The 23,422-nt window shown below is 59.5% G+C and overlaps 3 protein-coding genes and 1 non-coding gene across 6 annotated transcripts in view; 3 read left to right on the top strand and 1 right to left on the bottom strand.

The window, feature by feature from the left end:
* ABCA3 (ATP binding cassette subfamily A member 3) overlaps window positions 1-14,558 on the top strand; it is a 31,910-nt gene extending 17,352 nt beyond the window's left edge. Inside the window, exons 14-31 of the mRNA XM_059861997.1 lie at window positions 529-684; window positions 976-1,186; window positions 1,471-1,621; window positions 2,586-2,684; window positions 2,845-3,037; window positions 3,865-4,168; window positions 4,658-4,931; window positions 5,827-6,031; window positions 6,460-6,679; window positions 6,920-7,078; window positions 7,559-7,731; window positions 8,009-8,143; window positions 8,270-8,464; window positions 9,404-9,591; window positions 9,761-9,931; window positions 10,342-10,529; window positions 10,636-10,709; window positions 11,928-14,558. Coding sequence (XP_059717980.1) covers window positions 529-684; window positions 976-1,186; window positions 1,471-1,621; window positions 2,586-2,684; window positions 2,845-3,037; window positions 3,865-4,168; window positions 4,658-4,931; window positions 5,827-6,031; window positions 6,460-6,679; window positions 6,920-7,078; window positions 7,559-7,731; window positions 8,009-8,143; window positions 8,270-8,464; window positions 9,404-9,591; window positions 9,761-9,931; window positions 10,342-10,529; window positions 10,636-10,709; window positions 11,928-12,059 — 3,228 coding nt within the window. The 3' untranslated portion in view covers window positions 12,060-14,558. The remainder of the gene's footprint in view (window positions 1-528; window positions 685-975; window positions 1,187-1,470; window positions 1,622-2,585; window positions 2,685-2,844; window positions 3,038-3,864; window positions 4,169-4,657; window positions 4,932-5,826; window positions 6,032-6,459; window positions 6,680-6,919; window positions 7,079-7,558; window positions 7,732-8,008; window positions 8,144-8,269; window positions 8,465-9,403; window positions 9,592-9,760; window positions 9,932-10,341; window positions 10,530-10,635; window positions 10,710-11,927) is intronic.
* Window positions 14,559-15,190: 632 nt separating this feature from the next.
* Window positions 15,191-18,804, bottom strand: MCRIP2 (MAPK regulated corepressor interacting protein 2). Its single transcript, XM_059861998.1, has 5 exons — window positions 18,648-18,804; window positions 18,485-18,566; window positions 16,771-16,898; window positions 16,454-16,555; window positions 15,191-15,618 (listed from the first exon to the last, which is right to left on the bottom strand). Exons 1-5 carry the CDS (start codon window positions 18,697-18,699, stop codon window positions 15,548-15,550), a joined length of 435 nt encoding a protein of 144 aa, XP_059717981.1. The 5' UTR covers window positions 18,700-18,804; the 3' UTR covers window positions 15,191-15,547.
* Window positions 18,805-20,293: 1,489 nt separating this feature from the next.
* Window positions 20,294-20,364, top strand: TRNAG-CCC (transfer RNA glycine (anticodon CCC)). The gene has a single exon. It is a non-coding gene; the product is annotated as a tRNA-Gly (tRNA).
* A 66-nt stretch (window positions 20,365-20,430) lies between these two features.
* Window positions 20,431-23,398, top strand: METTL26 (methyltransferase like 26). Of its 3 annotated transcripts, none has more exons than XR_009488645.1 (6): window positions 20,431-20,671; window positions 21,824-21,986; window positions 22,081-22,140; window positions 22,517-22,604; window positions 22,796-22,874; window positions 22,941-23,000. XR_009488645.1 is itself a non-coding variant. In XM_059861829.1 (6 exons), the coding sequence occupies exons 1-6, from the start codon at window positions 20,469-20,471 to the stop codon at window positions 22,986-22,988; spliced, it is 621 nt and encodes a 206-aa protein (XP_059717812.1). In that variant the 5' UTR covers window positions 20,431-20,468; the 3' UTR covers window positions 22,989-23,398. The 3 variants fall into 3 exon arrangements, 2 of the variants coding, with proteins under 2 accessions (XP_059717812.1, XP_059717813.1); XM_059861829.1 differs by having other exon boundaries at window positions 22,537-22,604; window positions 22,941-23,398; XM_059861830.1 differs by lacking the exon at window positions 22,081-22,140 and having other exon boundaries at window positions 22,537-22,604; window positions 22,941-23,398.
* Window positions 23,399-23,422: the final 24 nt, after the last annotated feature.

The raw sequence follows: 23,422 nt of genomic DNA on the forward strand, positions 1-23,422 counted from the left end.
TGGACAAGGGCCTGGAATGACAAGACGATGGGGAATGGTTTCACACTGAGAGAGGGCAGGGTTGTTAAATGGGATATACAGAAATTCTTCCCTGGGAGGGTGATGAGGCCCTGGCACAGGTTACCCAGAGAAGCTGTGGCTGCCCCTGGATCCCTGGAAGTGTCCAAGGCCAGGTTGGATGGGGCTTGGAGCAGCCTGGGCTAGTGGAAGGCGTCCCTGCCCAAGGCAGGGCACTTGGCCTAAATGATCTTAAAGGACCCTCCCAACCCAAACTATTCAGTGATTCCATGATAAGCAGAACAGCCCTTGCATCCTCTTCCCACCTCATCTGAAGGCTGGTGGAGGAGTGGAGGGTCTCAGACAGCACAACTCCATGGAGCCACCCCTGCCAGCTGTGCCAGCTCCTGCAGGGGTGGGCAGGAGTCCATCTCTGCTTCCCCACTTTCCTGTCTGAGTGTGGAGCAGGGCGTGTGGTGGGGCTTGGCAGCCCTGCAGGTGGCCTCATCCCTCCCTTCCCCTGTCTGGCAGCTGAAAGGATTCCCAGCTTCCAAGTGTCCTGAGGAGATCAACCACATCCTGAGGATCCTCGGCCTGGAGGACAAGCGCCGCTCCCTGAGCAAGGCTCTCTCCGGGGGCATGAAGCGCAAGCTGTCCATCGGCATCGCCCTCATCGGGGACTCCAAGGCAGGTGGCTTTGCTGGGCTCACCTCACACCTGGGGCCAGTGCAGGTCCTTGGGGTGGCTCTGGGGCTGTTCCTCATCTGCGGTGAGCCAGTGGGGGAAGCAAGGACAGCGGGGAGCGGGCAGGAGCACCCCCACTCTGAGGGTCATGCCCCAAGGCTCTGCTGTCTGGTAGCTGCTCCCCAAGTTCATTGCTGTGAGGCCAAGGCTTCTCCTGGGCCCTGAGGTTGTCCCCTCCTGTGCTGCTGGGCCTCCCCCAGCCCTTTCTGACCTGCTCCCACCTCCTGAGTGCAGGTGGTGATGCTGGATGAGCCGACGTCAGGGATGGACCCAGCCTCCCGCAGAGCAACGTGGGATCTTCTGCAGCAGCAGAGGAGCAACAGAACCATCCTGCTGACCACTCACTTCATGGACGAGGCAGACCTGCTGGGGGACCGCATCGCCATCATGGCCAAGGGCGAGCTGCAGTGCTGCGGCTCCTCGCTCTTCCTCAAGCGCAAATACGGTATGGGAGCAGAGCAGGCTGTGCTCTGTGTCTTCTCCTGGCCAGGGAGGAGCAGGAGGGGTATAGAGAGCAGGGAGGGGATCCATTGCTCCTTGCCTGATGGCTGGTTGCTCCCCATCCTGCTGTTCAGCCTCTCCTGTGGCCCATCCCCACATTTGCGCTTGCATTGTGTCCGTGTCAGATGCAAAGTGGTGCCTGTGCATCCCTCTCTGTTCCAGCCCCCTGCCCAGGCTGGGCTGGGCTGGGATTGACCCTCCTCTCCCTTCTCTCGTGGCTCCCCCCAGGGGCTGGATATCACATGGTGATGGTGAAGGAGCCCAACTGCAGCCTGGGAGAGATCTCCCGCCTCATCTGCCAGTACGTGCCCAACGCCACCATGGAGAGCAACGCCGGGGCAGAGCTGTCCTTCATCCTGCCCAAGGAGAGCACACACAGGTAATGGCATTGTCCTCTGCTGCCCCTCCCTGGGGGGTCCCTTTGTCTTCACATGCTGTCTCACAGGCTTGCTGGAAAGGGGAGCTGCTCCCTGCATCAGCACTGGTCATGGAAAATGGAATTCAGTTCCTCCTGTAGTGCCGAGGGCGGCACACACAAGGCAGGATGTTCTGGCTCTGAAATCAGATCTGTAGACCCAGGAGGTCAGGGGAGCTGATTGTCTCTTTCTGCTCTGTTCTCGTGAGAGCCCCTCCTGCAGTGCTTCCTCTCCATCTGGAGGTACCAGCAGGAGGATGTGGAGCTCCTGGAACAAGTCCAGGGAGGCCACGAGATGCTCCAAGGCCTGGAGCCTCTCGTTTTGGAGCCAAGCTGGGAGAGCTGGGGGTGCTCACCTGGAGAGGAGAAGGCTCCAGGGACACCTCAGAGCCCCTGCCAGGGCCTAAAGGGGCTCCAGGAGAGCTGGAGAGGGACTGGGGACAAGGGATGGAGGGACAGGACACAGGGAATGGCTCCCACTGCCAGAGGGCTGGATTGGATGGGATATTGGGCAGGAATTGTTTCCTGTGAGGGAGGGGAGGCCCTGGCACAGGGTGCCCAGAGCAGCTGTGGCTGCCCCTGGATCCCTGGCAGTGTCCAAAGCCAAACTGGATGGGGTTTGGAGCACCCTAGGATAGTGGAAGGTGTCTCTGCCCAAGGCAGGGGGTGGAGTGAGATGATCAGTAAGGTCCATTCCAAACTCAAACCCTTTTGTGTTCCCATGATTCTGTGACAGCTGAGGCAAGAACGAACAGCCAGTGGAGCCCAAAGTCTGCCCTTGGGGACAGGGGTGTGCTCAATGCCACAGGTCACCCTGGGGTTGGATGCAAGACTCCAGCCAGCTGCGGGACTGATGCCCAGGGGGTCTTTACCCCTGAGTGCCCCCTCCCATGGGCGTCGGTGTCTGACGTGTCCCTTCTCTGCTCAGGTTTGAGGCCCTGTTCACAGAGCTGGAGCAGAGGCGGGAGGAGCTGGGCATCGCCAGCTATGGTGCCTCGGTCACCACCATGGAGGAGGTGTTCCTCAGGTAGGTGAGGGAGTGACCAGTGCCTGTGTGCTTTGGTGATGGCCAGCACAGCCCTCTGAGGCACTTGTTGGCTTTGGTCTCTTGGCTTTGGCTTCCCCAGCTCAGAACAGCTGTATCCTGCCTGGATCTGTTTCATCACCAGCTTTCCCTCCTGCCACAGGGTTGGGAAGCTCGTGGACTCCAGCATGGATATCCAGGCCATCCAGCTGCCTGCTCTGCAGTACCAGCACGAGAGACGCTCCAACGACTGGGCCATGGATGACTCCAGCAGCCTGAGTGGCATGACGGACATGACGGATGACAGCGGGGCGCTCATTACTGAGGACTGCTCCAGCATCAAGCTCAACACCGGGGTGAGTGCTGGGGGCTTGGTGCAGCAGGAACGGGGAGGTGACATGTGAAGGGAGGGGCTTGAAATAGGGTTACCAGGTGGAGCCTCCCCTACGGTTGCTCTTGTTGCATGTGGTTTGGAGCCACAATCGAATTGAAAGCTCGAGTTGGAATCTGCATCATTAGGACAAATGATTTTTAGGGTTGGTAGGGTTGCTCTTCATATTAATCTTGGGATCTGAGTTGCTCTTCAAGGTGATCTAATGTGGTTTTCCACCTGCTGTTGTTCCATCGTTGGGGTTTTCCAGAAGGAAGATGAGAAAATCCATCTTCCTGGCCTCGCTAGGCTCGTGTTCCAGTTCCCTGGCAGCCCTTCATGCCCCGCTGCCTCAGCGCCTGTGATCTATATCCCTTGTCTTCTCAAGGGCATGTCTCAAAGGCAGAGGGGGAGGAGGATGTTGCTGGGTTTGAAAAGCACAGAAGGTGTTTGCAGGGACTGGCCGGGGCACTTGCAGGTGCTCACCCGGTTGCTCTGGCTGACACCTGCCCTGCAGTAATCCTGTTTGGGAGCCTCAGCTGCTTGGAGGTGGAGGAAGGTAAAGGTCATGGCTAAAGCTGCTTTTAACACCTGAGACTGTGACTTGTTCAGAAGCCATGGAGCTGGATGAGCTGGAGCTGGGCAGCTGCCCTGCTAATCCCTTTATAGGCTTAGCTGGAGAGCAGACTCTGCTGCAGGCTGGCAGGTGCATAAAGGATGGCGGTGGTTTGGGGTCATCCTCCACATCAGCTGCATGGGGTGACGTGTCTGCAGCTGGCAGGGCTCACCATGATCCGGCCTCTCCCCTCGCAGTTCTACCTGTGCTGCCAGCAGTTCTACGCCATGTTCATGAAGCGAGCTGTGTACAGCTGGCGCAACTGGAAGATGGTGGCGGCGCAGTTCCTCGTGCCTCTGATCTTCACTGCCTTTGCCCTCATCGTGGCCAAGACCTTCCCGGGCCCGCGGGACTCGTCCCAGCTGCGGCTGACGCTGGAGCCCTACGGCCAGACAGTCGTGCCTTTCCTGGTGTCGGGCGCCGCGGGGCTGCCGCAGAGGCTGGCGGAGCAGTACTCGGAGCTGCTGGATGCCCAGCGTCAGTCGCCACTGGAGGTGCTGGGTGAGGGCTCAGGGAGAACCCCTGGGACAGGTGGTGCCTGGCGGGGTGGCCAGGGGCCACTGGTGTGGGTGGTTTAGGTCCCAGCTGTGCCGTATCTGATGCTGTTCTTTCCTGCGTGGGAGTGTCGCATCATTGGCAGGACCCCTCCTCATCTGAGCAGAGCTATCTTCTCCACAACCCCATGTTTGTGGCCACTGGAACAGGCTCCCCAGGGAATGGTCATGCCCCAATGCTCCCAGAGCTCAAGGAGCTTTGGACAATGCTCTCAGGCACATGGTGGCATTGTTGGGGTGTCCTGTGTAGGGCCGGAAGTTGAACTCGATGATCCTTGTGGGTCCTTTCCAACTCAGGAGATTCTATGGATCTGTGTTTCTGTGATCAGGACTAGGGGGGGCCACCAGGGCTAAGTCTGCTTGGGGTCTTTTCCAGTGTGCCTCAGTTGGCAGTGGTGTGACGGAGCCCGCCCCTAACAGTGGTGGTGTTTGGCAGGTGGGCTGGAGGAGTACCTCATCTCCCGAGCCTCTGAGGAAGGAGGAGCCTTCAACGAGCACTACATTGCAGCCGCCTCCTTCGAGGCCGTGGGGAACCGCACGCTGGTCACGGCGCTCTTCAACAACCAGGCCTACCACTCCCCGGCCACCGCGCTCATGCTGGCCGACAGTGCCATCCTCAGGGTGCTGGCAGGCCCCAACGCCTCCATCACCGTCACCAACTACCCCCAGCCCCGCAACATCACCGAGAAGGCCAAGGACCAGCTCATGGAGTACGTGTGGTGATGGCACAGGGCTCGCTTTCCTGCTAGGGCTCCCATGGGTGCAGGTTGGTTTGGTTGGGCTGGAATCAGTGAAGAAGCCAGGCTGGAGCTTCTCAGACCCAAATGTAGCTGTGATTGCACTCAGGAGGTCAGGGGAGCAAAGCTGTGGAGGTGACTTCCCTGCTGAGCCTGGCAGCCACGTCACCCCATGCACATCTCAGAGGCTGGCTGTTCCCCTCGAGATACTGGCTGGGGTTATTTTTCCTGGGCGCTCATAGTAGTGGAGGCCATGTGGCCATGCTCTTCACAAAACCCCACATCCAGGGCCTCTGAACCTCACCTAGACCAGAGGGGCCATGTCTGGGACCTCACCAAGGCAGAGTGGTGGTTTGTGGTGTGCAGGGTGGGCTCTGCCTGGGGGATGATTGTCTCCCTTGAGTGTTTCTTCAGCATGTTGGTAAAGTGTAGCCTCTTCAAGAAGCCCAGTGTGGATGTGCTGGCCACAGCTTTCTCAAGAGTGGCAGCAGAGGGGCAGGTGCTGATCTCTGCTCTCTGTGACCAGAGACAGGACCCGAAGGAATGTCTGAAGCTGTGTCAGGGGAGGGTTAGACTGGAAATGAAGAAAGGTTTTTCTCCCAGAGGGTGCTGGGCACTGCCCAGGCTCCCCAGGGAATGGGCACAGCCCTGAGGCTGCCAGAGCTCCAGGAGTGCTTGGACAGCACTGCCAGGGATGCCCAGGGTGGGATTGTTGGGGTGTGTGTGTGCAGGGCCAGGAGCTGGGCTGGATGGTCCCTGTGGATCCCTTTCAGCTGAGGATATTCTGTGATTCTGTGCTGTCCCTGTGTAGCCTCAGCCTTGGTTTGCTGAGGTGTCCCTGCCCTAACGTGTCCCCCTGTCCCCACAGAGGCCAGACTGGCTTTGCCATTGCCATCAACCTGCTGTATGGGATGGCCTCTCTCGCCAGCACCTTCGCGCTGCTGCTGGTCAGCGAGCGCGCCATCAAGGCCAAGCACGTCCAGTTCGTCAGCGGCGTGTACGTGGTCAACTTCTGGCTTTCTGCCCTGCTCTGGGACATCATCAACTTCCTCATCCCTTGCGCTCTGATGTTGGTGAGTCACCCCTGGCACCCATTGCCCTCCCTGTTGGTGGGAGTGCTTCGCGCTGCTCCTCTGGGATGGGTGTGGGTGCAGGGAGAAGGACAAAGACCTGCAAGAAAGCTGTCCCTTGGTCCTGCTGGGAGCTGGACCATGGCCAACCAGCTGGGGCAGCGTCCTCTGGCAGCTAAATACTTTGCTGTTGGGACTAGAAAAGGTTAAATCCGTGGGATCTTGGAGGGGAATTCCCCAGATCTGCCCTTTTGCATCCCAGTCTGCAGAAAGGGCCTCCCCTGGGGACAGCCATGGGTTGCTGGTAGGAGCCATCCATGAGGCTGGGTCTGGATCAGTGCAGTGCTGATATTAGCCTGGGCCACTGGGACAAGGAGACATCGCCTGAGGTCACTCCAAATGTGCCTTCTCCCCACATTGCTGTGCCCCAGGTGATATTCCAAGCCTTCAACGTGCAAGCCTTCACCCAAGACAGCCACCTCGTTGATGTGATGCTGATCTTCCTCCTTTATGGCTGGGCCATCATCCCCCTCATGTACCTCCTCAGCTTCTTCTTCTCGGTGGCAGCCACAGCCTACACCCGTCTGACCATCTTCAACATCCTCTCCGGCACCGCCACCTTCCTCGCCGTCACCATCATGAGCATCCCAGGTGGGTCACTGCCCTCTGACCTGCCCAGCCATCACCAACAAGGTCCAGCCCCCAGGGGGGCTCTCTGATCCCAGGGCTGGAACAACAATAGCCATAAAACACTACAACAGTCCATTCTCACCCATTAAATGTGACAAAATAGGTTTGGTTTCCCTCTAGACTTCAGGATTTTTCAGGTATCGGGGTTTTTTCTCCCAAACCAGCAGTCTCTGATTCATTGATCCACCTATTCTCTTTCAGAGCTGGGCTTGGTGGACCTCTCCAAAACCCTGGATAAAGTTTTTCTTGTCTTACCCAATTACTGCTTGGGCCAGTGCATCAGTGACTTCTACCAGAACTACGAGTTCATTCAGTTCTGCACCTCCTCTGTTGAAGCCATCTTCATCTGCAAGGCCTTCAGTGAGTCTCTACATCCTCACCTGGCCAATCCCCACAGCATCCCTGGGGCTTGTGTGGGATGGATGGTGGAACTGGGCAGTGTCATGGGGCCTCTGCCTGGGCAGTAGCTGCAGGTACCGTTTTTGAGCAAAAACTGGACAGCATATTAGGACATACATAGGAAAAAATTCCTTAACTGAATCACCTTACTCATGATTTGGAGGAAAAATGTGGGCTAGGGGAAGTTTCACAGATGAGTAAAGAAATCCCAGTCCCAAGATTGGTGTCCTCTGCCTGCCTCCACTGGGCGTCTTCTGCCAGATCCCCTCCAGACCCAAATCCTCCTGTGGGAAGCATTGGAAAGAGCTGTGGGCAGGGAGCCAGTGTGGGATGAAGATAAGCCTGGCAAAGCTTTGGGCTCACAGCTTCCTCTGGGATTTATCTGCCCCTCCCCAAAGTGTGGATTGATCCTGGAGTTGATTTGGTTCCATCTTTCCTCAGATATCAGTTATCAGATGAACTATTTCTCCTGGGAGACCCCTGGGATTGGGCGGTACCTGACCTCCTTGGCCATCCAGGGTTTCTCCTTCCTCTTCCTCCTCTTCCTCATTGAGACAAACCTTCTCTGGAGACTGAGAACTCTGGTCTGTGGCATCTGCAGGCGGCGGAAGTGGGTGAGTGAAGCACGTGGGAGGGAGCTGTGCCCTCCAAGCCCGGCCCAGGAGTCCCTGTGAGCTGGAGACGGGTCCTCGTCACCTGAATCATCTTCCCAGGGAGCATCCCTGGAGCTTGGAGGAGCCAGTCCTGTTAAGTGTATGGACTGGCAGAGTGAGGCATCTCCAGAGGCAGCTGATGGAAGGGATGGATCCTGCCAGGGCTGGGGACACTGGAGGAGCCCATTCATCCCCCAGCAGCCAGGTGACACAGAGTGTGTCTTCCCCCTGTGTTCAGGTGGCCCTGCTGAACAGGGTGTCTGTGCTGCCAGAGGACAGGGACGTGGCAGATGAGAGGAAGAAGGTTTTGGAGTCGCCACCAGAGCTGCTGTCATCTCTCAGCAGCCCTCTGGTCATCAAGGAGCTGACCAAGGTGAGGCAAGGTGACCTGAGCATCCTTGCTGCCGTCTGAGCCGTGTCCTCTCGGGGCTGGCAGAGCCACCGCCCGCCCTGCCGTGCCATGGGGCAGTGACACGTGGCTGGTGTGTGTCTCCTCCAGGTCTACGACAGCCGGGAGTCCCTGCTGGCAGTGGACAGGATCTCCTTGGCCGTCAGCAAAGGGGAATGCTTTGGTCTCCTTGGCTTCAACGGAGCGGGCAAAACCACCACCTTCAAGATGCTGACGGGTGACGAGAGCATCACATCGGGGGACGCCTTTGTGGATGGCCACAGCATTCTGGCCAACATCAAGAAGGTACCCATGGCTGGGGCAGTGTGGATGGTGTTGCAGACCATCCTGTGTTTGGCTGGGCTGAACCACCTTGCAGGTGCCTCCAAGAGGACGTGGTTGCAGTTCCAGAGGCAGGGACAATAAATATCCCAGGGACATTGTGTCCTCGGCTGGCTCAGCTCTCCATTATCTGGCCATGTGGAAGCAGTTTCCTCTCCACTGGGATTACAGATGTGATACAAAAGGAGACCAAACCTGCTGAGGGTAGCAAACCCTTCATCAAAGGGTTTTACCTCCATAGCTAGAAATGTGGAAAATATTGGAGGATGGTCTCTAAAATGAGTGTATCAAACCTTTCCAGACCTCTGCTAGGGGTGTCCTTGCTGGGAATTGCCCACTTCCTTTGCAAAAGGAAGAGATGAGTAGGGGTTAGGCTTTCGGTCCTGTCCTTCCTCTACCACTGTCCCAGATTTCACAGAATATTCTGATTTGGAAGGGACCCACAAGGACCATCAAGTCCAAGTCTTAAGTGAATCCGGATCCCAGAAAAGGTCAGACATGAAGAACATTCCTTGAGAGCATGCCCCAAATTGCTTCCTTCCCTGAAACTGCCTTCTCTCATGCTCTTGTCCCTGGAAGTGAGCAGGACATGGGGGAGGTACCAGCCCTCCAGCACTTTCCTTCTTCTGAGAGCCTGAGCACCCCAAAATGGTTCCTCACAGTGAGGAAGCAGCTTGGCAGAGGCATTGTGAGCCCACCCAGCTGCTGTCCAGAGACACATCTGTCCATCCCTGTCAGCCCAGCTGCTCCAGGGGGCATTTCCCTCTCATTCCACCCCTGGTTTCAGCGCTGTGGCTCTGAGCAAAACCTCAGAGAGGAGCAGCAAGGCCCGTGGGTGCCCAGGCACCTCCGGCTCAGAGACCTGCCCGTGGGCTGATTGCCGTGCGCTCCTCTGGGCCGCAGGTGCAGCAGCGGATTGGGTACTGCCCGCAGTTCGACGCCCTGCTGGAGCACATGACGGGCCGCGAGACGCTGGGCATGTACGCGCGGCTGCGCGGCATCCCCGAGCGCTACATCGGCAGCTGCGTGGAGAACATGCTGCGGGGGCTGCTCCTGGAGCCGCACGCCGACAAGCTCGTCAGGACCTACAGGTGAGAGCAGGCCTGGCCAAAGCGCTGTCCCTGCTCTGGCATGGTGCTCCCTGTGCTCGTCCTGGGGCTCTGTCCCCATTCCTCGCTCCTGTTTTCAGCTGAAGGTTGAGCTTGGTGGTCTCCAGCCGAGTTCGTTTCCAACGTTAATGGTTCTGTGATTCCTCTGCAGCGGTGGGAACAAGCGGAAGCTGAGTGCTGGCATCGCCCTCATTGGTGGCCCCCCTGTGATCTTCCTGGATGAGCCTTCCACTGGCATGGACCCCGTGGCCCGGCGCTTGCTCTGGGACGCAGTGACACGGACACGGGAGTGTGGCAAATCCATCATCTTCACCTCCCACAGGTGACACTTGGCTGGGCAGGGCTTGGCATGAGAGATCAAGGAGACTGGTGGGATCCAGGGGATGGGACACACCTCCAGGGTGTGGTGGGTGGGCATACACTGCCTGCAGCCAGTGGCTGGCTCTACCCAAATCTCCTTCCTCAAAGAGTCCAGAGAGAAGGGACTCTCCAGCCACTTCCCAGAAGCCACACCTCCAGCCACTTCCCAGAAGCTTCTGCTTGTGTCCTGGTGCTTGCAGAAGAAGCTGTGGCTGCCCCATCTCTGGGGGCATGCTGGACTGGGTTTGGAGCAGCCTGTTCTAGTGGAAGGTGTCCCCTGCCATGGCAGGGGGTGGAACGAGATGAGCTTTAAGGTTCCTTCCAACCCAGACCCTCTTGAGATTCTCTGAACGAGTCCTCTCCTTCCTGCAGCATGGAGGAGTGTGAGGCACTGTGCACACGATTGGCCATCATGGTGAATGGGCAGTTCAAGTGCCTGGGCAGCCCCCAGCACCTCAAAAGCAAGTTTGGTAGTGGATACACCTTGCTGGCCAAAACCCGGAGTGAGGAGGAGGGTGAGCTGCAGGCCTTCAAAGCCTTCGTGGAGAAGACATTCCCAGGTACCATGAGCTGCCTGAGTGGTTGCCCCCAGAGCAGGGGCAGGGTGCTTGGGGTGAACTTCAGCACCTTCTCTAACACAGAGCCTCTCCCTGCTCGATTCCCCAGGCAGTGTCCTGAAGCATGAGCACCAGGGCATGGTACATTACCACTTGACTAACAAGAACCTCAGCTGGGCACAGGTAAGGGGGCACTGGGAGCCCTTCTCCTGGCCCTTCCCATGTTCTTGGGGCTTTGCTTTCGGGGGTGCATCCTCCCCATGCTGCGTTACGCTGTGGAAACGTGGCATGGGTGGGCATGACTTCCCCGTGCTGACAGCTCCCTGCTCCTGGCCCTCAGCCCCAGGAACCCCCTGGCAGTGCTTCCGTGTGGTTCCACTGGGGCTGTGGGCAGTGGCTTTCCCCAGCCACTGATCCTGAGGGGTCCTAGCCCAGGGACTCCAATAAAACCCCACAGCAGAGATACAGTATGTAACCCTCTGCATACAGCATACAGAGTCAGGTATAGAGCATACCTAGTATAGCTCTCTGTATATGCTGTCTACATGTACATTATCTATATGTAATTACATGTATCCTATAGAGATATTCATAGTATGCAGATCGTTTTCATATGCAGTATCTAAGGAAATATATATCTGTATATTACATGCACTGGATGTAGTCTAAATCATATCCTGTATATTGTATTTATACAGTATATAATATATACTCAATAGGGTATATGGTATAGGTAATACTCTATAAGATTATATACTCTGGAGTATATACTCTTTATATCAAGTATGTAGTTTAGTCTATAGAGTATATATAGAGAGAGCACATAGTATACAGATTATATTAAAACTGTGTGTAGGATTATATAAAAACTAGAGAGTGAGTTTATAAGTATGTATATCATATGTAGCTCAATATAAAAATTATGTGTATGCCAGATACAGATAGTTATGTATCTCTACAGATAGTTATGTATATGGTATCCTAAGTGTTATCTCTATATTATATAAATATTTTATATATATAATGTGTTAGCAGAAGCCTTGGGCAGGGATTCAAACCCAGATATGTGTGTGTGTATATATATAAACACATATATACATGTATATATATGTATGTATGTGTATGTATATATATATGTGTGCATTTATCACATATAAATGTGTAAAACGATCATATTCATGGGGTCAGATACTCCTGGCTTTCCCCCTCTCTCCTGCCAGGGAAGGTGTTATTTTCCTGGGTCTCCCTGGAGAAGAAAGCTTTCTCTGCTTTTCTTGCCACAGCCGGGAGGTTCCCTGTCACAGTGGGTGTTCCCTGTCACAGCCTGGGGCTCCCGCTGTGGTCCTAGGAGTGCCCCCCACACTGAGTCACACTGCCTCCTGTCCCTGCCCTCCCGTGCAGGTCTTTGGGGCCCTGGAGAAAGCCAAAGAGAAGTATCGCTTGGAGGACTACTCGGTGAGCCAGATCTCCCTGGAGCAGGTCTTCATGAGCTTCACTCGCTTCCAGCACTACACAGAGGACAGAGGGAAATGAGCCCCCTGGTGCCCTGTCACGGACTGGCCCTCAGCCTATACATAGTATATATAGAGACAGTAATTTATATATCAGCGTGTCTTAAATACTGTATCAATGTAAACCTTCCCACCGAGAGGTGAGGGGATGGCAGCGCTCCTGCGGCTGCCGGCGCTCCGGGCGTGCGTGGGTGTGCGTGTGTGTGCGCATGTGACACTGCCACTCTCCAGCCTTCTTCATGCATACAGCAAAAAAAATCCACCCAAAGAACCGGCAGAGCCTGGGTGGGCAGAGAGGGGGTTGGGCTTGGGATGGCAGAGGAGGAGCGGGATCCCCTCTGCTGCCCGCCTCCCTGCCCGTGGCTCACACCCGGCGGGACGCTGCCCCGCTCCTCACCCGCATGTCCCTGTGTTGTTTGGTGGTTGCTCGTGGTTTAGCAGGAGACTGTCACACAGCTCAGATCCAAACCGTCCTTGGGGCAGCGGGGTGTGCTGGGATTGCCCCTGGGAGCACTTTGTGTTCAGACGGGGGGGCCAGCTCAGCTCCTGTCTGGCACCTGCCTGGCATGGGAAAGAGGAGGCTGTCTCCTTTAAGTGCTAGGGAAAACTGTCTCCTGCTGCCTGCTTGCCAAGCCTGGCTCAAGGAGCTGGCTCTGGCCCCAGCTGTGCAAGGGGAGCTGTGGTGCCAGGAGCTGGCACTGGGTGAGAGGTAGCAATGGAGCAATGCCCAGAGCTCGGCCCCAGGAACAGCACGTGATGGGCACGGCTGGGAGCCAGAGCTGGAGGCAGTGAGGGGTGCCCAGGGACGCTGCAGGGACGGGTGAGAGGTGCCACAAGGTCCCTGAGGACACTGTGGGTTGAGTGAGAGGTGCTGCAGGGTCTTGGCTGTGCTCTGTAGGACGGGTATGAAGTGTCAGAGGGTGCCCATGCAGGGGTGCTGCTGGCCTCAGTGTTGTGCCCATGCAGGGGTGCTGCCAGCAGCACCGCCCCACACTGTGCAGTGCAGCCACAGGACCCGCATGAAGCCAGCGATGCCCTCGCTGTGCCCATGTCCTGCTGAGCTCACCTCTTTACACCCCAGACAGCTCCACCCTGACCATATCTGTCCTGCATCCTCCTCCTCATCCCCTCTGCCCCTGACCAGGCTGTGCCAGCAGCAGGCAGGGAGCAAAGGCCCTGTCCTGCCCCTGCCTGGCTCCAGGATGCTGCTGGGCACCAGCATTGCCCAGTCCTGCTTGGGCCCAGTTGGAGGAGGCAGCTCCTTTTTGGAGTTTCCCAGTGACTGGGTTGGGGTTTTTTTTGTTTGTTTGTTGGAAATCTGTGTTGATTCTTGTCTGTCCTTAACTAGTCCCTGTGTCATCTGGGGCAGCCCCTTGGGAGCTGCCCCATGATCAATGCAGAGCTATTTGCACTATAGTACTACACACAATTGCACATAATTAATATTTATGGCAAGGGGGGGCTGATTCCCTCCCAGTGATTGCATTGTCAGGGGTTGGGTTATATTTTTGGGTTGTGTTTTCATTTTTTTCCTTGTGACTGACTCATTTATTCCTGTTCCATTTCTTCCCTTTGCCTAATGTTGTTGTTCAGAGCAATGGTGCATCATGTTACTAAGAACTTCCCCGCATCTCAAAGATGTGTGTTTTTATTAGTCAGCAGCCAGCAGGTGAATGGCCTGCTTAGACACCTTGGAGTCCTTTGGAGTTGCTGGCAGGGAGGGATTGCAGCCTGGGAGCATCCTGGTGGGCAGCAGAGCCAGCCACTGCCAGGGCACCGTGCAGGGGGGAATCCCAGCAGCAGTGACTTACCCAGGAAGGGGGAAAAAAAAGGGGGGATGCTTTTTGCTGGGAGGGTGGCTGAAGTGCTGAAACTCCCAGTAACTGTTTTCTGGAAAGGGAAGTATAGCAGGATGTAGATTCTCACAGGCTTTTCCTGGGATGGGGAACAATGGGAATGTGGAGGTTTGAGGGGTTGAGATGCACAAGTGCCACAGGCTGGCAGTGCCCTGAGCACAGCAGTAACAGTCTGTGTCCTGTTGGCTCTGGTGCCCCCTGCAAGGCTTGGTGCTGGGTGGGGACACGGAGGCAGCTTAACCCCCACAGTGCCCATGATGCCAGGGCAGAGCTGGTGGAGAGTCCATAGCAAGGATGACATCCCCTGGCCCCAGCCCTCCATCACTCTGGGGCCACCCTGGCCCAAATGAAGGTGTTATGGAAGCAGCATTTCCCTATCCCAGGGGCTGTAAGACCCTGCCTGGCAGCAAGGCAGGCACTGTGAGCTGTGCGTGGTGCTGCTCCTGATTTCAGTCACAGCCACAGTGCCAGGTGTGCCAGCCTGGGGCTGGGAGCAGGACCAGGAGTGCTCCGTGGGCAGGTGCCAGGGGCAGAGCTGCTGCTGGCACTGCTCTGGCCTCCCAGGTGGGAGAAGCAACACAGCTCCTGGCCAGCTTCTACTCGCCCCTGGCTGCAGTGTGGTTGTTGTTCCCATCATAGGAATAATAAAGATTTTTTTTTTTCCAGAGGGTGTTTCCTGGCCTCCTTTGGATTCAGACTCCATTCAGGCTGTGCTGGCCCCCTGCTCTCTGCTTGGGGAGAAGGACATGGGGGTAGAGGGGTGTCCTACCAAACCAGAACTAGAAGAGCTCAGTCTGCCTTGAAAAGCCCAGCAGCTGAGGGGTTTTTTTGTAGAAACAGAAGTTGGGGTCCCCACTCTTGAAGTTGAGGTAGCCACAACTATCCTCTCTCAGCTCTCCCGAACAAGCACAGGTGAGGGGGAGACCTCGAGCCTTTTGGCCTCCATGGCAATGAGCAGCTGGCCCTGGCACTCCCATTCCTGCAGCTTTGCCCACCTACATGCTGCAGCCTAGCTCCGGAGCACAGCCAGGGTGCTCAGCCCCCCTTGCAGATGCCCATGTGCCCCCCCCAATCCCAAACATCACCTAAGACAGCACTACCCCCTGGCTGAGCCCTGGGAGATGAGGCAGCATCAGGGCAAGGATGCAGCTGCAAGGAAGAGGAGCTCCAAGCCCTTGAATCCACAGAAGCCAGCTTCCCACTTAGCCACGAGTCAGCTGGGAGCATTCCCTCTCCAGGGGAGATGATGCTGCAGCCCCTGCTTCCCTGTTCCCCATGCCACGAGCGCGGCTCCACGGGCAGTTTCAGCGCTTTATTGTCTGGCGGTGCTGCTGCAGCACCCTCTGGCCTCCCGTGGCTGCAGGGGGGAGCCGCCCCTCGTCCCCAGCGTGGCACCGCAGTGTCCCTGGAGCTGGAGGCTGCAGGAGCTGCAGCAGTCCGAGAACTGGCACTTAAGGAATCCTGGCTGGGGCTGCACGCTGCTCCTGTGCCGGGCACGGGGAGGGCGCGTGGCCGGGCATGGCTGTGGTCCGGTGCTCTGGGCTGCCTGGCTCCACCTCGGGCCTCTCAAAAACACCACCGATGATGGGCTTCACCAGGTGCTCGCAGCTTCGCTTCTCTTACAAAGAAACCAAACTCAACCTTTTCTTCCCTTTTATGAGCTGTTCTCGATTTTGGCCAGAAATTGCTGTGCCCACCAATCCTCCAGGTCGATGGGAACGAAGTCTGAGAAAGAAGAGAGGGAGAGAAGGGAACAGCTGGAGCAGAGCTCTGGGTGCTCCGCTGCAAACCCCAGAAAAAATAACCATGGAATCACAGATATCCTCAGCTGGAAGGGATCCACAGGGATCATCCAGCCCAGCTCCTGGCCCTGCACAGACACCCCAACAATCCCACCCTGGGCATCCCTGACAGCACTGTCCAAGCACTCCTGGAGCTCTGGCAGCCTCGGGGCCGTGCCCATTCCCTGGGGAGCCTGGGCAGTGCCCAGCACACTCTGGGGCAAGAACCTTTCCTGATCTCCAATCTAATGACACCCCCAGGTCTCCTCCACCCCTGTGCCATGTCCCCAAAGGCCAGACCGGGTCTACAGGGACATTCTCTTCCTTGAGGGGCTCTCAGCCACTGTGAGAGCCCGAAGGCTGCTGACTCCAGATGCCACCAGACAAGTGTTGTCCCCAAGCCCAACTGGTCCTGCTGGCCCCAGGAAACGCAGGTTCCCACGGACACGGAGAGCTCCTCTCTCTCCAGCATGATGCTGAACCCCTTGGTGGCAAGAGAGGGCCTGAATCCCAGAGGAGTCAGCAACACAGTGGAGCATCCAAGGGATGCAGTGGGACATCCCCACCACAGTGCCTGGGGACAGCTGTCTCCCCCCAGCACCCCCAGAGTGACCTCAGCACCAGCAGGACAGACCCAACCAGCCCCTCTGGCACATCTAGCACTGGAATCCTCCTCCTCCTTCCACTACAGCCCTGTTCAGGTGCAGGCTGAGCCCACAGCCACTCACTGCACCCCGAGCCTGATGCACCCCAAAGGGCCACAACCACTGCCCACTTACTTTTGAGTCTGGGGTTGGGGGTTTTCTCCACGTACTGCACAGGGCTGCAGGCGCTCTCCCCGCTCCGGCTGCTGTCCAGCTGCTGCTCTACCTGCTGCCAGGCTGGGGGGGGAACGAGCTCTGGGTGGGTTTGGGACAGGGCTCCCGCTGCAGGGGGGCTGAGGGACAGGAGCAGGAGGAGGAGCCGAGGAGGGCAAGTGACCAGGCTGGGGACTCCATGCCTGCCACTGATGTCCCCAGCATTGTGTAGGTGCTGGGGAGGGGCTCCATCTGCTCCAGCTCCCCTGGGTGCTGCCCCAGGGACTCCCTGCCCTCACCTTCATAGACAAAGCGGACGTTCTCCTCGTGGGCCAGGGTGTAACATTCTTCAGGGGCTGAGAGCTGCTGCAGCAGCAGTGGGGGCCTCTTGCCATTCACTCTGTTGAAGACGAGTTTCTGCGCTGGGCTGTGGAGGGAGGGAAGCAAGAGGGGGGGAGGGTGAGGGCACAGGCAGCTCTGCCCACCCTAGCAAGAACTGGGGTGGTTCAGGTGTCCTGGGCTGCCCCACAGTTCACACACTCACCCGCAGCTGCAGCCACCCAGCCCTGTCCCCGAGGACTGCGATGGAAAGGGACCCAGCCCCAGGGACAGGGGATTCTGACACAGGAGGGGTGCAAGGGGAGCTCCCTGGGGAAAAGCACCAGCTACCCATCCCCCACCCATCCACAAATCTAGCACCAAGTGCAGTCCCTGAGATAAATAATCTGCCACCAAAGTTACAGGAATATCAGGAAATGGAAGTGAAATCCAGTCAGGTACCGGACAGAGGATGTGCCATCCTCTGCAGATCAAGCACTCGGGTTCAGTGGAACAACTCTGGCCCCAGCATGGGGCACACAAGGTGCCTCAGGACTGGGATGTTACACTCTGAAAAGTGGGAGCAGGTCAGGCTTCCTCAGAGCTGGGATCCCCTCTGGGGAGGGGCACTTCAACCACTCCCTGCCTGGAGGCAGCAACACCCACCAGAGCTAAAGGCAAGACTTGGGATGAGACCCGGGAGCATTTGGCTTTTCTGCCCAGCTCTAGGTGAGGACACATTTGCAACAGCCACGTTCCTCATGGGGCAAAGTCTAAGGGGCCCTAGGAGTGGGTTTGGAGGGCAGGAGAGACTGGGAGCTCCTTCAGATCTGCAGGCAGGGATTCGAGAGGGCAGTGATCCTCAAGCCCCCACAGCCAGGGGCACTGGGCAGGCAGGAGGAGGGCAAGTGTGGCAGAAGCCACTCCAGCGAATTGCAGGGATCCTGGGAAGGAGAGGAACTGGGGGGGTAGGGGGGGAGCTCATTTCTTGGAGCTGGAGAGGACGTGCAGAACCAGTGGGGTCCCACTACCCTGTCTGGGTGCGCTGTGACTCCAGCCCTCCAGTCGGGAAAGGGTCTCCTAAGGGATCCCATCACCACCTCCCAGCCACCGGGATACCCCACAGCACCCTGTCAACAGCTCCGGGTGTCGCTGCGGGACACTGGAATTCACCAGAAAGTGTCACCCCGGCTTTTGGGGCAGAGGGGAACGCCAGCTCCGCGTGGGCTCCGCGGCCCCCGTGGGTGCGCGGCGCGGCCAAGGCGGGCGGGACCGGCGCTGGCCCCGCCGCCCGGTTCGTGCAATCGGGGCCGTCCGCGGAGGGGCTGGACCAGCCCGGCCCCGGCTCTGCCCCGCACCGGGACCCCGCCGCGCCGCCTCCTTGGCGTGACCCCACGGGTCCCACTCCCCGCGATTTCTGGGGATGGCCCGTGGGAAGGAGGAGGGGCGGCCACTCCGGTGTGGCCCGGAGGACACGCGGGACGGCCCACGGCACAGGGCACAGGCGTGCCCGGGGCTCCGCGGGACGCCCGCGGCCACAAGCACCGCCGAGACCCCGGGGGCGAGCGGCACCGAGCGGAGACCGCGGGTCCCCCTCCCCGTCCCGCCCGACGGCCCGGCCGTCCCGTTCCCCTTCCCAAGGTCACGCCCGGCCGCCCCGGCGCCGGTCCCCTTCCCAAGGTCACAGGGGCTCACCTGGCGGGGGGCCACAGGCCGGACTGCGGTCGCCCCCGATACTCGCCCAGTTTGCTGCTCTCCACCGCCTGCTGCGTGGGACCTGCGGGGAGCGCGGGGCGTCAGGGGGGGCGGCGAGGTTGGTACGGAGCCCCCGCGCCCCCGGCCCCGCGCCCCCCGCTACCTGTGCGGCGCTGCGTGGCGAGCTTGCTGGGGCCCCGTGTCAGCGTGTACATCCTGCGGGCCCCGGCCCACGGCCACGCCGCCCTCCCGAGTGCCGCAGGTGCCCCTCGCCGGGGCCTTAAGCGGGCAGGGCCGGGCCCCCCCTCGGCTCCGACACGCCCCCGCGCTTAAAGGGGAACGCGCGGGGAGCGAGGGGGACGCGCAGAGAGCGCCCAGCGCTCGGGGGCGCGGGGGACACGCGCGGGACAGGCCGGGGGCACACACAGGTCGGTGGGAGGCGTGCGGGGACACGCGCGACACGTGTGTGCTGTGCAAGAGACATGTCTGGGTTGTGGGGACGCACGGGGGACACGCACGGGGTACACCGACGGTGCGCGTGTGGATTTGTGGGGACACACAGGATGCAGGAACACACGCTGGAGACAAGCAGGGCACATGCTGGGAGCACATGTGGGGACTTTCATGGGACACAGAGGGGACATGTGGGGGACACAGGACTCGCACAGGACACACAGAATGCACAGAAGGGACACTGGACCGTGCGGGGCTGAAGTAGGGGAGAGGGCACAGCAGGCACGTGGGACACAAGAGGGCACAGGCGCGCAGGGGACACGGGAGTCACGGGAAACTCGGAGGGGACCTGCACGGGGACATTCAGGAGACAGGACACTGGAGCCACGGCACACACAGGGGACAGATAGGGGTCATTCCTGGGACACAAAGGACCTAGACAGGGAAAAGTGAAGGGGTGCAGAGGCAGGGGCTGAGGTGCTACCCCCACAGGGGACAGCGCTGTGAATAGCCGTGAGCTGCACACCCCATGACCAGCGCGGGGACCGGGGTGGGCAGCAGCGTCCCTGCCAGCACGGTGACCTTTGGAGTGGGAGGTCCTGCCAAGGTGTCCCCACGTGGCAGGAGGTGCAGACCCAGGACACGACCCCGAGCTGGTCCCCGGCTATCCCGCAGTGTCCACCGGCCGCCCCTGTGGCTGGCGACAGCACCCAGAGTTTTGGGGAGAGACCGTGTGACAAACACATTGGGATCTCTGGGAGGCTCCAGCGGCTGCAGAGCCACCCCACAAGAGTGACCTTTGCCTTTCCGCCACGTTGCCCCGGTAGTGGCTAGAGAGGGAGGGGTGTAGGAGGGTGCCTCCCGTAAAAGCCCAGCAGCGCCGGGCCCTGGTGGGTGCTGGGCACGCGTGGACCCTTCGCGGGTGTGCATCCACTGCTGCCACCCCCAGCCCTGGTACTGTGCCTAAATACAACCCTGACCCACGGGATGTCACCACTGGCTGTCACCCGCCTTGCAACGTGCTGGGGGCTGTGCCTCAGTTTCCCCCCGGAACCGCCCGGGGTTTCTCAGCGCCTCTTGGCGCATCCCTGAGTTTTTCCACGCTTGGAAGGGCTGAACGCCTAATCCTTGTGCTCCGGAAGGATCCCTCCGGACCTCCATCACCAGTGACAGCTGCCGCGGAAAAGGTGGGTGGGGGTCCCCCCCCGCCCCCGTTTTCCTGGGGTGTCCGCTCAAAGCCCCACTATGCCCTTTTTGGGGGTGCCGGTTCGCGGTGGGGGAGCGGCAGTGCTGGGGCCGGAGGTCCCCGCGGGGGCGGTGGCTCCGAGGGGCGGCGGGGCACGCTCGCTCCCGGCCGCGCCGCTGGTGTAGTGGTATCATGCAAGATTCCCATTCTTGCGACCCGGGTTCGATTCCCGGGCGGCGCAGTTTTTCTTTTTCCCCGCTACGCCTTTTCTCCTCCCCGCCGTGCGGAGCTCCACCCGCGGCGTGGGGCGGTGCCGGCAGCTGCCGCTCCCCGCCCGCCCCGGCCATGCAGGTCCCGGCGGCCGCGGAGCGCAACAAGGGCCCGATCCTGGCTGTGCTGCGGGAGTACGCGGGGCCGGGCGCGGCGCCGGGCGCGCTGCGGGTGCTGGAGGTGGGCGCGGGCGCGGGGCTCCACGCCGCGCATTTCGCGCGGGCGCTGCCGCAGACGCGCTGGCAGCCCTCGGACATCGACCCCCGGGCTCTGCGCAGGTGAGCGTGGCAGGGGGTCCGGGGGGGACGGGGGACCCCAGAGGGCTCCGGGGGCACCGCCTGCAGCCCCCTCCCACGGGCCCATGGACCCGCGGCCCCGGTTCCCTGCTCCCCGTTTTATTGTTTTCTTTATTTATTTTATTTCCTTTGGGGGTTTTGGGAAAACCCCAGTATCCAACTCTCCTGCAGCCCTGGCTCTCCTGCTTAGTGCTTTGCTCCCTCCAGGAAAACCCCCATATCCAGCTCTTGGGTTAACTGGATACGTATTTTTTCCTAGAAAAGACTCACTCAATGCTGGGCCCAGGCTCCACAATTTTTTTCTTTTTTCAGGAAAAAACCCAATAGCAAACTCTCCAGCAGCCCAAGCTCCCCTGCTCAGTACTGTATTCTTTCCAGGAAAACCCCAATATCCTGCTCTGAGATGAGATGAATGTCTACTTCTACACAGCAAAGACCCCCTTGGACAGCCCAGGCTCTCTGGCTTGATGCTTTATTTTTTCCAGACAAACCACAGTATTCAGCTCTTGCCCAGCCCAGGCTCCACGGCTCAATACTCACTATATTTTTTTCAATAAATCCCCAATATCCAACTCCCAAACAACCCATGCTCCCCAGCTCAGGACTTTATTTTTCCCAGAAAACTCCCAAAATCCAGCTTTCCACTGTAGAAAAAAAATAAGCCTGGTGGGGAGGTGCTGGAACCAGCCCCTGTCAAGGAGTTTTGTGCTGCCCACCCAGCAACACTCACCACACTGGGTAAAAATTATCTCCAGGCTGAGAGGATGTAGAAGCTGAGACCTAGGTGATGGATGTGCCAAAAAGGGTGTAAGTAACACCAAAATCAGGAGGTGCTGGTGCAGTGGTGCCAGTGGGGTTCCCCACAAGGGCAGAGTGCTCCAGACTTGGTGAGGTTGGGCCCTGGGGCCTCTGCATCCACATGCTGCTGGCTGTCCAGGTGCTTCCCGTTCTCCTTCTGGCAGCTGGAAGCAAAGGGCTGGGCAAGGAGCCCACAGGCTGTGCTGCACCCACATCCCTGTGTGGGTGTTTTCCCACTTCTGAGAGTCCGTGCGGGGCTTTGTCCCTGCCTGCAGCAGCTGCTGGGGGCTGCACGGGGCACCCGGCTGGGCTTGAGCTGGGGTTTGGTGCCCACAGCATCTCTGCCTACGTGGAGGCCACGGGGGTGCCCAACCTGCTGCCCCCCATCCTGCTGGACGTGTCCCAGGGCTGGGAAACCTGGGGAGGCACCCAGCCCTCCACCCTGGACCTCCTCGTCAGCATCAACATGATGCACATCGCAGAGCTGCGCTGCACCGAGGTGAGCGGCCCTCCCCAGCCCCTGCGGGGCCGAGGGGGGGCTTCCGGGGCTGCCCCCGGCCCCCTGACCTGGTCCCCACCTCTCTCACTCCCAGGGCCTGTTCAGGGGTGCCGGGGTGCTGCTGAAGCCCGGAGGTGTGCTCTTCACCTACGGGGTGGGTCACCTGTCCTGCTGCAGGAGCGTCCTGGGGGCGCAGGGTGTCAGAGCGGATCCTGGGGGGCAGCTGGGAGGGCAGCTCTGCTCATGGCTCAGGGAGGGAGCTGGGAAATGAGGGGCTTGGCTTTGGGGGGGGGGTCTCTGCCTTTTGGGGCACATGCTGAGCCCTGAAAGGCAGGAGACACATCCTGTCTTCCCTCACCTTATCCAAAGCAGGGTCACCCTCTGGGGGTGCCTGCAGAGGGTGACAGGACTCACGGTGGGTGACAGGACTCCCTGGGGGCTGTGTCTCTTCCCGCTTGGCTTCTGTGCTTGGTGGGGACAGCAGCCCGTGGAAGGGGGGCTGGGGTGCACAGGGTGGCTCCTGCCTGCAGCTCCAGCTGTGTCCCACCAGCCCTATGCCGTGGACGGCCAGATCAGCCCCCAGAGCAACGTGGACTTTGACCGCAGCCTGAGGCAGAGGTAGCAGGGGGCTGGGTGGCTCAGGCTCCTGGGCCCCCATCCTGTCCTCTCTGTCCCACCCCTGCAGCTGCAGGAAGCTCCCTCCCAGCGTGGTCCTTGCAGATAAGCCAGGCCTGAGGGCAGCCCCCCAGCTGGGGGTGCCCCGGGAGATGGGGCTGCTTTGGGTGTGACCCACGGCTCCCTCCCCACAGCAATCCGGCCTGGGGGCTTCGGGACACGGCGCTGCTGCGGGAGCTGGCCGAGGCCAACGGGCTGTGCCTGGAGAGGATGGTAGGTGCTGAGCCCCGGGGCTGCCCGTGCCGCTGGGCACCCCTGAGCCCGGCTCTGTGCTTCCAGGTGGACATGCCTGCCAACAACAAGAGCCTGATCTTCCGCAAGCTGTAACCGGCCCTGACGGCACTTCCAGCGCCTCCCGGCACTGCTGTCCCCACGACGCCTCCTGCAGGGTGTCACTGTCCCACCGTGGCTGCCACTGCGGCTGGGGACAGCAGTGATGGGACAGAGCTCCACTCACCCAGCTGGGGCTGACTTGGCTGGGCAGGGTCCATCTCCCCTGGTGCCTTTGGGGCTCCCTTTGCAGTGGGGTGCCCCAGGCTGGGCCACAAGACCCAGCACAGCTGCCACGGGGGGGCACAGATGTGGGGGGGGGGGGGGTGGAACAACACCCCTGGGCATGGGGGAGACTCCTTGCTCCATTTCCTCGGAGGATGCTATGCCAATGGTGTCTCCCTTCCCCCTTTCCTCAGGATTGTGCTGTTGCCCCCGCAATAAACTCTGTGGCTTTGCCCCCCACACCCCAGCAGCTCCCTGATGCTTTC

The sequence above is a fragment of the Haemorhous mexicanus genome, chromosome 17, assembly GCF_027477595.1.
Source record: "Haemorhous mexicanus isolate bHaeMex1 chromosome 17, bHaeMex1.pri, whole genome shotgun sequence".
In the NCBI taxonomy this organism is placed as follows: Eukaryota; Metazoa; Chordata; class Aves; order Passeriformes; family Fringillidae; genus Haemorhous; species Haemorhous mexicanus.

Bases quoted from the DNA above. Each gene is read 5' to 3' on its own strand.
- MCRIP2 (XM_059861998.1), bottom strand. From the start codon at position 18,699: ATGTACACGCTGACACGGGGCCCCAGCAAGCTCGCCACGCAGCGCCGC. The intron at 16,899-18,484 runs GTGAGCCCCTGT...CTCCCTCCACAG, and splicing joins GGCCTGTGGCCCCCCGCCAG to CCCAGCGCAGAAACTCGTCT. The intron at 15,619-16,453 runs GTAAGTGGGCAG...CTTCTTTCTCAG, and splicing joins CCCCAACCCCAGACTCAAAA to ACTTCGTTCCCATCGACCTG.
- METTL26 (XM_059861829.1), top strand. From the start codon at position 20,469: ATGCAGGTCCCGGCGGCCGCGGAGCGCAACAAGGGCCCGATCCTGGCT. The intron at 22,605-22,795 runs GTAGCAGGGGGC...CCCTCCCCACAG, and splicing joins GACCGCAGCCTGAGGCAGAG to CAATCCGGCCTGGGGGCTTC. The intron at 22,875-22,940 runs GTAGGTGCTGAG...CTGTGCTTCCAG, and splicing joins GGCTGTGCCTGGAGAGGATG to GTGGACATGCCTGCCAACAA.